This window comes from Oncorhynchus tshawytscha, linkage group LG10, assembly GCF_018296145.1.
Source record: "Oncorhynchus tshawytscha isolate Ot180627B linkage group LG10, Otsh_v2.0, whole genome shotgun sequence".
Lineage (NCBI taxonomy): Eukaryota > Metazoa > Chordata > Actinopteri > Salmoniformes > Salmonidae > Oncorhynchus > Oncorhynchus tshawytscha.
The window spans coordinates 71,196,911-71,212,368 of NC_056438.1; the positions used below are offsets into that span (position 1 = coordinate 71,196,911).

Sequence of the window (15,458 nt, forward strand, 5' to 3'; positions counted from 1 at the left end):
CATCGAGCCCAAATTGTTCAATGATATCTGGAATGACAGGAGTCTAACAAATCCTTTGAAAATGCAGTCGACAGGTTGATTGAAGCTAAGGGCAATGGTAACATTAAAATTGTGTGAGGTGAGTGGTTAAAATACACTCCTATCCTACTTTATGTTGGCCCAAATAAGGACACACTACAAATCTAATTTCTTTGATGTTTTAATAATGGGCTGGGGGGAAATTAATGCCACCGAAATCAAGGGCAGAAACCCGCTGCTTTCCCTAACCTTGGTGTAAAATAGAGACACGCACTTCAAAAATATTAAATTATTCAAACGTTGTAGCTGCTAATGATCCCCCTTTTATCTGAGTCTGGTTTTAGTTTTATTATCATCCGTGTATTCTCTGGGCCAAGCTTAGAGGGGTTTCCTATTGGGGGTATACCCTACAACAGGGGCTGCTGAAAATGGGACGCCTCGCCTCTCTGTCTCTCATGCACACACACACACACACGCACGCATGCACACACTCTGCAGGGCAAGGACAAACTGGGGGAGGGAGGCAGGGGAGCACTCAGCCTAGTTTCTCAAGACTTTCTTCGAGACGAGACACTCGCTCAGTCACTCTGATGTCTCCCATTCTAGTCTCCCCCAGAAACATAAAAGGCAACGAGGACCGCCCGTCTAGAACAATGAATTCTCAGTGCTCTAGTCAGTTGAATAGACAAACTAATGGGCAGTCCTTCATTTGAACGTCATCCATTAGAAATAATTAGAATGTGCAGCACGCTCTGCAAAGGGTTAAATCAAGTGGTAACCTAGGAAATGAGTGTTCTAGTTCAGGTGGAGAGGTAGAGGGATGGAGATAGAGCCGGTTGAGATAAGTTCAAAGGGCTCTCTATTTGAAGTGTACCAAATGAAGTACACTACAACTCTACTTCCTCGTACAGTCAAGGACCCCTGAAGGTCGAATGGATTTCATATGTATGCTTATCTTCAAACCTGGACAGCATAGCAATACCTCCCAGGGTGAGAAAAATAAATAATAATCCCCCTCAACAATATTCAATTAACAGGAGGCTAGCTAGAGATGTGCTTTGGTCTAGGATCAGTACAGAATGTTTTCAGTTCAGACCAGATTTCTGGAGTGTTTGAACAGTATTTCCCATCTTTACACTTGTGGGTTAGTGACTCAGACAGAATTTTGGTAGTGACGTTACAAACAGTCTAAAGGTTTCTGTTACCCAGATATATATCCCAGAATGCAGTGCGCAGTTAGAATGGAAGGTTCTAATCTAGAAGCTGGGGTAGGAGGGTTCCCAGAGAGGAACCAAAGTTTCAGAGAACCTGGGTCACCCCTTACCATTATTTCAATTGCACAAGTCCCTGCACCATGGTTGATATTATTACTCAGAGCAACAACTCAAAACACGACAACATCGAATCACCGACCACATAGAACAGGTGTCAACTACCACACAACCACACTGCAGCCTAGTTACTGTGAATGGGGACAATGAGGTCTGGGAAAGAACTGATGAAGAAGAAGAAGGAGGGAAAGATAACAAAATGAAATACCTCTATCTAATCCCTACATCTGTGATTGACGTTTACACCATCACACCATCAACAACCACAACAGACGTTCCCAAAAAATGGGAATATTGGAAAAGTACGAGAATGGAATGGGAAACATCCAGTGAGTTATTACTTTTGTTCTCAAGACCGGAGCAATGGGAGCAAAGATGAATTCTCACACGTCTCTTCTGGCAGAGAGAAAACCAGGCCAATTTCCTAATCTATTTCCATTCAGCCTCATTAAACTTTAATAAATACAGAACTATTTATCATCACACAGTCGGCTTGTTCTACAGATGTACTGGAGGATGATTTCAGAGCCTTCAGAATTCATCTGATTTGAAAGCAATGTGAACTTGTGTCCTACACAAAGCTCCTTCTAATTTCCTAAACATTTACATCATGGCAAATAGTTAACCCTCCACACACACACACACACACACACACACACACACACACACACACACACACACACACACACACACACACACACACACACACACACACACACACACACACACACACACACACACACACACATACACACACACACACACGCACACACACACACACACACACCTGTGGAATGAATGGAAGCTCCTCTAGGTGTTCAGAACAGGACTAATCTCACTGTTGGATGCCACAGAGTCCAAACGGTTAATGGTATATGGTTTACGGAGAGCATCAACTGAGGTATCGCAAAACGGAGGCTACTAAACGAATGAGAACAGAGCATGTCATAATAAATACCACCGTATTCTCCTCTATACGATGCACATGGCGTGGGCAGGGTTCACATGACTTCATTTACATTTTTTGTTATCGGTCTCCAGCCAAGGATCCCTCTCATTGGAGGACCAAGTGGGGACGGGGGATGCACTGGGCTAGGGGGGGCACAGACATTTGCGCACTGGCCGTCTCAGAGAAAGAGAAGAGTGGTTGTTTGTGGATGCAGTTCTAGTTATTATAGATCTGTAGTGTTGTGAGTGGCTATAGTGTGATGTGCAGTTCTAGTTATTATAGATCTGTAGTGTTGTGAGTGGTAATAGTGTGATGTGCTGTTCTAGTTATTATAGATCTGTAGTGTTGTGAGTGGTTATAGTGTGATGTGTTGTTCTAGTTATTATTGATCTGTAGGGTTGTGAGTGGTAATAGTGTGATGTGCTGTTCTAGTTATTATAGATCTGTAGTGTTGTGAGTGGTTATAGTTTGATGTGCTGTTCTAGTTATTATAGATCTGCAGTGTTGTGAGTGGTAATAGTGTGATGTGCTGTTCTAGTTATTATAGATCTGCAGTGTTGTGAGTGGTAATAGTGTGATGTGCAGTTCTAGTTATTATAGATCTGTAGTGTTGTGAGTGGTAATAGTGTGATGTGCAGTTCTAGTTATTATAGATCTGTAGTATAGGTGTCTGTGTGTGTGTGTGCATTTCGCCTGTATATGACTTTGTGTTCACCTGAAAAAAGGTCCAATGCATGTGTAAATGAGTCTGTTCTGTACAGTACAGTATATGACTCTCATGAGAGCCTTTGTGAAGGTGAGTCTGTTATGTACAGTACAGTATATGACTCTCAGTGAGAACCTTTGTGAAGGTGAGTCTGTTCTGTACAGTACAGTATATGACTCTCAGTGAGAACCTTTGTGAAGGTGAGTCTGTTCTGTACAGTACAGTATATGACTCTCAGTGAGAGCCTTTGTGAAGGTGAGTCTGTTCTGTACAGTACAGTATATGACTCTCAGTGAGAACCTTTGTGAAGGTGAGTCTGTTCTGTACAGTACAGTATATGACTCTCAGTGAGAACCTTTGTGAAGGTGAGTCTGTTCTGTACAGTACAGTATATGACTCTCAGTGAGAACCTTTGTGAAGGTGAGTCTGTTCTGTACAGTACAGTATATGACTCTCAGTGAGAACCTTTGTGAAGGTGAGTCTGTTCTGTACAGTACAGTATATGACTCTCAGTGAGAACCTTTGTGAAGGTGAGTCTGTTCTGTACAGTACAGTATATGACTCTCAGTGAGAACCTTTGTGAAGGTGAGTCTGTTCTGTACAGTACAGTATATGACTCTCAGTGAGAGCCTTTGTGAAGGTGAGTCTGTTCTGTACAGTACAGTATATGACTCTCAGTGAGAGCCTTTGTGAAGGTGAGTCTGTTCTGTACAGTACAGTATATGACTCTCAGTGAGAACCTTTGTGAAGGTGAGTCTGTTATGTACAGTACAGTATATGACTCTGAGTGTGTTCTGACTTCCAGGCTGCTCCCCCTGGCAGCTCTGTGGAGGTCAGTTATTTTCCCAGCTCATGGCAGTAGGAGAGAGCAGTGTAAGAGGGAGGTTAGAGAGGTGAGGCTTAGGCTCCTCCCATCCACCTTTCTCTTCCCACATCCCTCCCTACTGGCAGTGGTAGGGTAGTACTATTATTGGAAGGTTGGAAAGAGGAGGCATGGACATACTCCCTCTCCACTCGTCCCACAGTCCCCACATCTCCCCCCTGCCCTGGGCTGTGTTGGTTGTCATGGTTACCATGTGGCCTCATGTTCGCTGGGCTTGGCTTTCCAAACAAACCCTTGGGGCGTCAGGCCGTCATGGCAACCGGCGGCCAGTGCGCTTGGTCCAACTCACACAGCCAACCTCGTCGCAAACGGTCACTTCTGAAAGTGAAGTGGGCCCAATTAAAATGTTCAGAATATACTTTATTTTGATGTGTATATGATGTGGTATTCAAAAACAGATCGGCCAAAGTGTCTTCTGATATTTTTTCCCCCATAAATGTTATTAGGTCAAATGATTGAAATAGGTTTCATGCGTTTATCTGGAGGGGCCTTGATGGTGTCTTATAAATGTGAAAATTGAAATCATATCCCAAATGTCTTACAAAAATGGCTTGTTTTTATTCAATATTGTAATCTTATTACTATACAACATACTCTAAATTGCAATACTTACATGCTATTGCAATATTTCTCAGAAAGGCAGAATTTAAGAAAGCAAGACAAGAAATTCTGTGATTAGCCGTGTCTCTCCATGGGCTATGATGAAAGGGACTACAGATACAACCAGAAATGACTTTTTATAGCAGATTAGGAGAGCGTTTTATCTAACCATAACTTAGACTAACTTTATCTAACCATAACTAACCATCATGGCTGTACTCCCCCTAGTCAGAACTAAGCCCTGTGTGCAATGACCACTACAAGTGCATAGCTTCCAGGAAGTCCTTTTCACTTTCTGTGAGAGAGGCATAACTATGATCATTCCACAGCACAGTAATCACCCAATAAGAGATCACACTAAATTCTTAACTTCTATAATTCTTATCAAGCTAAATGGTAATGTTAGATTTTTTTCTCCAAAATACCCCTTTAGTGATCTAGTTGAAGTCCCCTTATCAAGCTAAATGGTAATGTTATACTTTAGTGATCTAGTTGAACTCCCCTTATCAAGCTAAATGGTAATGTTATACTTTAGTGATCTAGTTGAACTCCCCTTATCAAGCTAAATGGTAATGTTATACTTTAGTGATCTAGTTGAACTCCCCTTATCAAGCTAAATGGTAATGTTATACTTTAGTGATCTAGTTGAACTCCCCTTATCAAGCTCAGTAGCTAGGTTTACAACCAATTGGCGACAGATTTTCAAGCAAATATTCTAAGATCTGCATAAAAACAATATGTGCATTTTCTCACCAGAGATGTGTTTCCATCAAATGTACTTGTTGAGGATAAAAAGCTGTGCGTGATGAAGTAGGCACACAAAAACAACGTTTGCAGTTAAATTCCCATGTTTTCCATCGCATTTTTAACTCGAATGATGGTTTTCTCATCCCGAAAAATTAGCGTTATATCGAGTCTATTGGTTCTTGCTGTCTAGCCAACAGCTCGCAGATACAATGTGGGTATAGCCTACATGATGTTATTATGGACGAAAGAGTGGGATTATTTTTATTTGTCAAACAGCAGCCAAGCATCGATCATCATGTGACCAGAATAAGACCCTCAACATTTAATGGAAAGGAGCATCAAGCTCATCACCTTGTACTTTTACCACCCTGTGAAGTTCATCATCATTTATAATTTATTTAATCTGTAGCCTAATAAACTGCGTTCTTTCCTGACGAGTAGTACTGGGAGGACCACACACCATGTCATCGTGTGACTCAGACACAAAAGATCCCACCTCGTCTAGCGTATTTATTTTTGTCGACATTTGGAAAGTTTGAAACCAACAAATGTTTCCATCAGGCCTGGCATGACGTATTTTATCCGACATGTACTTTACTCGTATAAACGGGTTGGATGGAAACCTGGTTAATGACAATGTTATATTTGTTCGAAAATATAAACAGAACGTTGTACCACGAGCTGAGTAAAACCAGTAGGAGGCCGTGAGGTCAAAGGTCATCATGTTTTTCCACTCAAACCGAATCTGGTCCTGGTGAATACCAGCCATGTGTGAATACTGTATGCATTTTATTTGTATTTATTTCTTTACTCTGCGATTCAGCGCTGTGTGTGTCTTGTTAAACACGTTTCCAGGATGTGCTTATGCCCCCGAGTGACCCCTGGCTGCATGGTATCATATCATCTTCATGTTGAATTTCCGGGCACCTCCGGCGCCACCCACTGCCGCCGGTCCCTCGGCCTTCCGGAAAGGGGTCTCGACGGTGAAGTTGTTCTTACGCTGGCCCCGCCCCCGGCTCCATGCAAACAACAACAGGAAACAGAAAAGCACCACGCCCAGGAAGGTGATGCAGCCCATCGCTGTGGAGACCAGTATGGTGGTCAGGTCCAGGGTGAACTTGAGGAAGACGCGAGTGCTATTCAGGTTTGTGTCGTTGAAGAACTCGCCGCCGTACATCGAGCGGTTGGCGAAGAAGGCCGACGAGGCATCCAGCGGCGCGCCCCGAACCGTGAGCATCGCAAAGTAAGTGTCATTGCCCCCGGCATTGCTGGCAATGCACATGTAGGTGCCGCTGTCGGTGACCTGAGCATAGCGGATCTCCAACGTCCCTCCTGGGAGGACGGTGATGCGACCATTGCTCTTGGCTGTGATTAGTCGGCGCTGAGGGGAGATCCACATGATGTTGGGGGCGGGCTCTCCCACGGCACTGCAGAGGAAACTCACTGGCTGGCCCTCACGAGCTGTCACCTTGGAGGAATGAATGAATGGATACATGAATTAATGAATTAAGCATTAGGTACAAAACTGAAACAGGCATCGAAGCTGTCATACTACACTGTAGTTACACTATGCTTACATGTACTGCAAAGTGGGATAACAACTCTTACCTGTTGAAGCTTGCGGTTGCGTATCTTGGGCTTCTGGCAGGTGAAGTGATCAAAGAGCGCTGAGTCGGTGAAGGTGCTGAGGCTGTTCCCCTGCACCTCCACCGGCCCAGCGCACACAGGCACCCTGCCGTCAAAGTTGAGGGTCTTGCGTCTCTGCAGGATCCACAACAAACGGCAGTCACACAGCAGTGGGTTCCCATCCACCCGCAGCGTCTCCAGGCTGTTGACAGAGTGGAACGATCCCTCCTCCAGAGTCTGGAGGTCATTGGAGGAGAAGTTGAGGACCCGGATCTGTCTGAGGCCTCCCAGGGAGTGGGGCTCCACCGTAGCCAGGCCTGTGTTCACCATGATCAGCTCTTTGAGCCTCAGCAGGTCCCTGAAGGCCCAAGGCTCCAGGGTGGTGATGGGGTTGTAGGACAGGTTGAGATGGGTGAGGTGGATCAGGTTTCTGAAGGAGGACGAGGGGACAGAGGTGATGTTGCTGTTGGTGATGGACAGCCAGTACAGGTCCAGACCCTGGAAGCTCAGGGGGGAGATGTATTCCAGGTAAGGCCAGTTGTCGATCTCCAGCCCCCGGAGGTTGGCCAGTTTACGGAAGTTATGGTCCTCCAGGGCGGGGATGCTGAGCTGGCGTAGTCGCAAAGTGACCAGGCTGCGTAGGTAGGACAGCGTCTGGCCAGAGATGGAAGTCAGGTTGCAGCGTTCAATGGTCAGATCCTCCACCCCTAGCAGGCCGGAGAAGGCCTTCAAACACAACAAAATCCAATTTGATTAGTTGTGAGCTCCAATCTTGGAAACATAGAAGAATCAATAAAATATTATAGACAGATCTGGAACAACATAGTGCTTGAAAAATGAATGGTCAAATGGATAACAGCTCAATACCTCATGAGAGATGTAGACCAGGTCATTGTCTCCCACCTCCAGGTGTCTTAGACTCCTCAGGTCTTGGAAGGTGTAGTCCAACAGAATCACCAGCTTGTTCTCACTCAGGTCCAGCGTGGTCAGGTTGACCAGCTTGGCGAAGGCCCCCATGGGTACAAGTTTCAACTGGTTCGCCCTCAGCCGTAACACCCGGAGGCTCTGCAGGTTGGCGAACGCGTTGGGCTCCAGTGTGGCAATGAGGTTCTCACTCAGGTCCACTTCTTCAAGGTGCGGATACGGCGCCAGGTCACCCATCTCCACCCAGCGGAGACGGTTCCGGCTGAGGTCCAGGAGGCGAGTTTCCGTGGGGATGCCCTCTGGGATGCCAGTGAGCCGCCGCCGCTGGCACAAGACGGACCGGATTTGGGCCGAGCACTCGCACCGTGGAGGGCATGCCTGGCAACAACCTGGCAGTAGGGTTGTCATGGTAACCAGCAGCAGGACCGGCCCCCAGCGACTCAGCCACCGCCATGGTGACAGGGACTGCCCACTGATGCCCGGGGAGCCAGTCATGGCCCTGGTGGTCCTGATCTGACTCCTAGCCTATCACAGGCTGGGTCAGTGCTGACTCCTAGCCTATCACAGGCCGGGTCAGTTTACCACACACCTATAGAGAGAGGGAGACAGAGGGACGAGAGGTTAGTGAGAAGAGTGGGAATAGAGAGAAGGAGTAGAGGAGTAGAGAGTAGAAAGGGAGCAGATGTGGGAGGAGAAGGTAAATAAAGAGATGGAGGTTAAAGAAAGAGGGAAAGAGGGAGAAAGGAGAAGGGAGGGCTGAGGTCAAATTTAGAAGAGAGAAGTGGAAGGAATAATAGAATGTACAGAGATAGAAGATAGGATGAAGAGGGGAGAGGGCAGAGAGGAAGATAGATGGAGGTATTTTAAAACACCTATCAACCAACACATGCTCATAAAAATGCTGTTCGGTATGCTGAATAATCCATGCTCCCTACAACTGTCATGAAAGAGCTTTGGGGGCTGAAGGTAGCCTACTGGTTAAAGCGTTGGGCCAGTAACCGAAAGGTTGCCTGATCAAATCTCCGAGCTGACAAGGTAAAAATCTCTTCTTCTGCCCCTGAACAAGGCAGTTAACCCACTGTTCCCCGGTAGGCCGTCATTGTTAACTGACTTGCCTAGCTAAATTAAGGTTAAAAAGATGTCATAAAAATGCCATTCAGTACCCAGAATAATCCATGCTCCCTACAACTGTCATGAAAGAGCTTAGACATGTCACCAAGAGCTTAGACTGACACCATGACATTGCAGGCACACTATTCTGCTGACAATATTTAAGATGGTGGAAGACACTTGTTCAGTAATCAATGAGTGTAGAAGCAGAACTAGGGCATTGGGAGTCACGTGAGTGAGAAGCATCCCGTCTGAATTCATGCATGTTTCCTCCCCTTCTCTCCTCCTTGGCATGTGTTCTGTTCTCACCTCGACACGCTGAATACACAACGTATGACGCCATGCAGAGAGACAACAGGGTTTGCCTGAAAACCATCCCTCCGATGCCTGTGAAAGGTATGTCAAATTCATGTCACTATGAGTCATTGTGTGGGAAAGTGTGTGTATGTTTCTGTCCGTGCATCTTTCTGTGTGTAGGATGTGTCATTCCCTTTGAATAAATGAAAAAAAGCCTTTTACTTTTCTTCTCCGCTAACATGAGATGAAAAGCTGATGCTTAAACATTCCTTGATGCAACCTGTCAAGTCTCCCACGCAATGTTGTCATCGAGTGATTTTTCAGAGGACACCTGCCAAAAGGTCCAGAACGTTCACCATCACTAATACACCCACACAAGTGCACACCCACACACACGCACACGCACGCACGCACACACGCATGCACACACGCATGCACAAAGGAGGTTCAACATTGACTGCACTGATTGTCATTTACATCAAGGGGAAGATTTGAAGTGGTGGGAGTATATGATTGGCTTGCTGAAGTAGAGAGCGAGACCCCAGGGTTAACAAGATAGAACAGAAGATAAAGATAAAACAGGTAGAGTTAAAGAGCCACATTAAGTAACTTACTATAAAAGAACCACTTAAGAGATACTAAATATATTCTCTAAATTCTAAAGGTTGCTATTTTAAAAGATAGAAGGGTTGATAATTCACCGTATCGTATTCACTGTTTTCAGCTGTGAAACACCATGAAAGAAGCAGACATTAAACCAAAGTCTGCGCAGCTTTAAACGTGTGAATTTTAAGATGAATGAGAAGAAGAAGTTCATATAACACATCACAGGGCCTTTCCTGGAGGGATGTTAAAAAGCACTCTGAAGATTGGTTGTTTTTCAGGCAGAGCTAAACAGATGAATAATACATGTTCTAGTTTGTGTTTATTGGGCGCCGTTCTGGGGTTGAGTCACAGGGCGAAGAGCCTGTGGCGAAGAGCCACACTCTCCTCAGGATTTGTCCTCAATATTCCCTTTTTGCATAGTTATTTCCTTTATACTATTTTATTGCAACTATGATTAAAAACTGTATAAACAGAGTTTGAACTTTGGGCAAGCAGAGTTCCACCACTTTTGGATGAGAGACAACGCTCACTGGATATTGCTTTTCCTCTAACTAAAATGAATTGCTATACCCTTTTCTGTCAAATTATCACGGAAAAAACAATTACATTTGCGGATTTGTATTAGATTACAGTATAGGCATTCTGAATATCAACAAACTTCAAACCTAATCAACATTTTCCTTAGATGAGGAGGAAATGTGATGCAGGATTACGAGGTGCATGTTCTACATGATATTATATGCTGTACATTATGCCATATATTCTCTAAGGTTCCTAGAGATTTAAGACAGAGAATGTATATCCTCCACATTTACTATTAATAGCCTGCTTTCCATACAGAGGCATTGATAAACCCACACAGATTGTGTAACACACACACACACACACACACACACACACACACACACACACACACACACACACACACACACACACACACACTGTCCCCTCCCCTGTCAAAACAAAGCACAAGCCCGCCAGCTGCAATACTGTATTTGAAGGGTCTGGATCAGTGTTTCTCAAACTTTTTATAGTCCCGTACCCCTTCAAACATTCAACATCCAGCTGTACCCCCTCTAGCACCAGGGTCAACGCACTCTCAAATGTTGTTTTTTGACATCATTGTAAGCCCGCTACACACACACTTTACAATACATTTATTAAACATAAGAATGAGTGTGAGCTTTGTCACAACCCGGCTCGTGGGAAGTAACAAAGAGCTCTTATAGGACCAGGGCACAAATAATAATATAATAATAATCAATCATTTTGCTCTTTATTTAACCATCTTACATATAAAACCTTATTTGTTAATCGAAAATGGTGAATAACTCACCACAGGTTAATGAGAAGGGTGTGCTTGAAAGGATGCACATAACTCTGCAATGTTGGGTTGTATTGGAGAGAGTCTAAGTCTTAAATATTTTTCCACACACAGTCTGCGCCTGTATTTAGTTTTCATGCTAGTGAGGGCTGAGAATCCACTCTCACATAGGTACATGGTTGTAAAGGGCATCAGTGTCTTAACAGCGCAATTTGCAAAGACAAGATACTCTGAGTGCAGCTTAGTCCAGAAATCTGGCAGTGGCTTCTGATTAAATTCAATTTTCACAGAACCCCTTGTTGCAATTTTGAGGCTCTTGTTCAGATATCGGTAAGTAGACTGGAGGCAGGGCATGAAAGGGATAACGAATCCAGTTGTTTGTGTCATCCATTTTGGGAAAGTAACTGCGTAATTGCACACCCGACTCACTCAGGCGCTTCGCTATATCCCATTTGACATTGTCCGTAAGCTTGAGTTCATTTGCACACAATGGCCTGTTAGGCCTGTTGACGGGCGGCAGGGTAGCCTAGTGGTTAGAGTGTTGGACTAGTAACCGAAAGGTTGCAAGTTCAAATCCCCAAGCTGACAAGGTACAAATCTGTCCTTCTACCACTGAACAGGCAGTTAACCCACTAGGCTGTCATTGAAAATAAGATTTTGTTCTTAATACTTCTTATGGCTGGGGGCAGTATTGAGTAGCTTGGATGAATAAGGTGCCCAGAGTAAACTGCCTCCTACTCAGAAGCTAAGATATGCATATTATTTGGATAGAAAACACTCTGAAGTTTCTAAAACTGTTTGAATGATGTCTGTGAGTATAACAGAGCTCATATGGCAGGCAAAAACCAGTAAGTGGAATATCTGAGGTTTGTAGGTTTTCAACTAATTGCCTATCGAAGATACAGTGGGATATTGGTCATATTGCACTTCCTAAGGCTTCCACTACATGTCAACAGTCTTTAGAACCTTGTTTGATGCTTCTACTGTGAAGTGGGGGCGAATGAGAGGGGAATGAGTCAGAGGTCTGCCAGAGAGCCACGAGCTGGCCATGCTCGTTCAGGTGAGAGTGAGCTCTGTTCCATTGCATTTCTGAAGACAAAGGAATTCTCCGGTGGGATGAAGATTTATGTTAAAACCATCCTAAAGATAGACTCTATACATCGTTTGACATGTTTCTACGGACTGTAATGGAACTTTTTGACTTTTTGTCTGCTCCTAGTGATCGCGCGTCATGAATTTGGATTGAACGCGCTAACAAAAGGAGGTATTTGGACATAAATAATGAACATTATCAAACAAAACAAACCTTTATTGTGGAACAGGGATTCCTGGGAGTGTATTCTGATGAAGATCATCAAAGGTAAGTGAATAATATAATATATATATATAATATATAATATAATATATTGCTATTTCTGTCTTCTGTTGACTACACAACATGGCGGATATCTGTTTGGGTTGTTTTGGCCGTACTCAGATTATAGCATGGTGTGCTTTTCCATAATTTAAAAAAGAAATCTGACACAGCGGTTGCATTAAGGAGAAGTGTATCTATAATTCCGTTCATATTAGTTGTATCTTTTAGCAATGTTTATTATGAGTATTTCTGTAAATTGATGTGGCTCTCTGCAAAGGTTAGTGATTCATTTATCTCTATTTGTGCTTTTTATGACTCCTCTCTTTGGCTGGAAAAATGGCTGTGTTTTTCTGTGACTTGGCTCTGACCGAACATAATCGTTTGGTTTGCTTTAGCTGTAAAGCATTTTTGAAATCAGACACTGTGGTGGGATTAACAAGAAGTGTATCTTTGAAATGGTGTAAAATACTTGTATGTCTGAGGAATTTTAATTATGGGATTTCTGTTGTATTGAATTTGGCGCCCTGCACTTTCACTGGCTGTTGTCATATCGATCCCGTTGGCGGGATCTAATCCCAAAGACTGACTTGCCTAGTTAAATAAAGATAAAAACAAACAAAAACGAGTGCAGCCAGCTGGAGACATAATGTCATTATATCCCAATAAAAACATTTGCACATCATACATATGGAAATTTAACTCAAATCAGACCCAACTACAAGGCAGTGAAAATATTGCTGAGAAAACTTCCCTACAGTTTCTGTCTGGTCCTACTCATTAGTGAGCTGTGGGTCAGTTTGACAGCTGGTTCCACCACCTGCACACACACACGCACACGCACACACCACACACACACGCACACACACACACACGCACGCACACGCACACACACACACACACACACACACACACACACACACACACACACACACACACACACACACACACACACACACACACACACACACACCCACACACACACACACACACACACACACACACACGCCCCACTGTGCTCATTTGTTGGCCCTGGGTCCCCAAACTCACACAGTATTCAGCATTTAACACCGGTTCAGATGTTAAGACTTCAGCTGAGAGAGATGAGAGGGGCAAGTGGAGCAAACACACCACTAGTCCTCAAACACACAGAACAGCATGATGTCCAGACACACCACTAGTCCCCAAACACACAGAACAGCATGATGTCCAGACACATCCATAGTCCCCAAACACACAGAATAGCATGATCCTACAAGTCCCCAAACACACAGAACAGCATGATCACACTAGTCCCCAAACACACAGAAAAGCCTGATGGCGCCGGAGCAGAAGGTGGCGCCGGAGCAGAAGGTGGCGCCGGAGTGGAAGGCAGACGTTTTACTTGCCCCCAACCGATTGTTTTTTTGATTGTTAATCTGTGTTGTTTGTAACTTATGTTTTAACTATTTTTGTACATAATGTTGCCGCTACCGTCTCTTATGACCGAAAATAACTTCTAGACATCAGGACTGCGATTACTCACCACGGACTAGCAGAATCCTTTTTCTTCTTTCATGACTCTGACGAGCCCAAGGATATACGGCTCCCTCGGGAACAGGCCCTGAACCCAGTGATCTGCGTGAAGAGGAGGCGGAGAAAGAGACGCTGGAGAGCGGGCTGCCTTCTGAGAAGTCAGAGGCGATCAAATAAACCCCCACTCCTCTCAATTCTGCTAGCAAACATGCAATCTTTGGACAATAAAATGGACGAGTTATTGGGAAGATTAAACTACCAACGTGACATTAAAAACTGTAACATCATATGCTTCACAGAGTTGTGGATGAACGATGACAATATCAAGATACAGCTGGCTGGTTATACGATGTACCGGCAGCATAGAACAGCAGCGTCTGGTAAGACTTTGTATTTTTGTAAACAACAGCTGGTGCACAATATCTAAGGAAGTCTCAAGATAAAGCTCGCCTGAGGTAGAGTTTCTCATAATAAGCTGCAGACCACATTACCTCCCGAGTTTTCATCTATATTCTTTGTAGCTGTTTACATACCACCACAGTCAAAGGCTGGCACTAAGATAGCATTGAATGAGCTGTATTACACTTTAAGCAAACAAGAAAACGCTCACCCAGAGTCGGCGCTCCTAATAGCCGGGGACTTTCATGCAGGGAAACTTACATTTTTAAGTTTCTTAAATCCATTTTACAAAATTTCTATCAGCATGTTAAATGTGTAACCAGAGGGAAAATAACTCTGGACCACCTATACTCCACACATAGAGATGCATACAAAGCTCTCCCTCCCCCTCCATTTGGCATATCTGACCATAATTCTAGCCTCCTGATTCCTATTTCAAGCACAAATTAAAGCAGGAAGCACAAGTGACTAGATCAATAAAAAAGTGATCAGATGAAGCAGATGCTAAGCTACAGGACTGTTTTGCTAGCACAGACTGGAATATGTTCTGGGATTCCTCCAATGGCATTGAGGAGTACACCACATCTGTCATTGGCTTCATCAATAAGTGCATCGATGACATCATCGACATCACCCCACAGTGACCGTACGTACATACCCCAACCAGAAGCTATGGATTACAGGCAACATCCGCACTGAGATAAAGGCTAGAGCTGCCGCTTTCAAGGACCAGGACTCTAACCCGGAAGCTTATAAGAAATCCCGCTATGCCCTCCGATGAACCATCAAACAGGCAAGCGTCAATACAGGACTAAGATTGAGCCGTACTACACACTCTGACACTCGTCGGATGTGGCAGGGTCTGCTAACCATTACAGACTACAAAGGGAAGCACAGCCGAGAGTTGCCCAGTGACACGAGACTACCGGACAAGCTAAACTACTTCTATGCTAACTTCGAGGCAAATAACACTGAAACATGCATGATAGCACCAGCTGTACTGGAAGACTGTGTGATCACGCTCTCCGCAGCCGATGTGAGTAAGACCTTTAGACGGGTCACCATTCAC

General features: G+C 44.3%; 1 protein-coding gene across 1 annotated transcript in view; it reads right to left on the minus strand.

Moving 5' to 3' along the window:
* Positions 1–4,423: 4,423 nt before the first annotated feature.
* The window catches only part of LOC112236647 (leucine-rich repeat and immunoglobulin-like domain-containing nogo receptor-interacting protein 3), a 96,265-nt gene continuing 85,230 nt past the window's right edge, over positions 4,424–15,458 (minus strand). Inside the window, exons 2-4 of the mRNA XM_024405237.2 lie at positions 7,728–8,373; positions 6,843–7,586; positions 4,424–6,702 (exon numbers count right to left, since the gene is read on the minus strand). Of these exons, the coding sequence (XP_024261005.1) occupies positions 6,130–6,702; positions 6,843–7,586; positions 7,728–8,279 (1,869 nt within the window). The 5' untranslated portion in view covers positions 8,280–8,373 and the 3' untranslated portion in view covers positions 4,424–6,129. The remainder of the gene's footprint in view (positions 6,703–6,842; positions 7,587–7,727; positions 8,374–15,458) is intronic.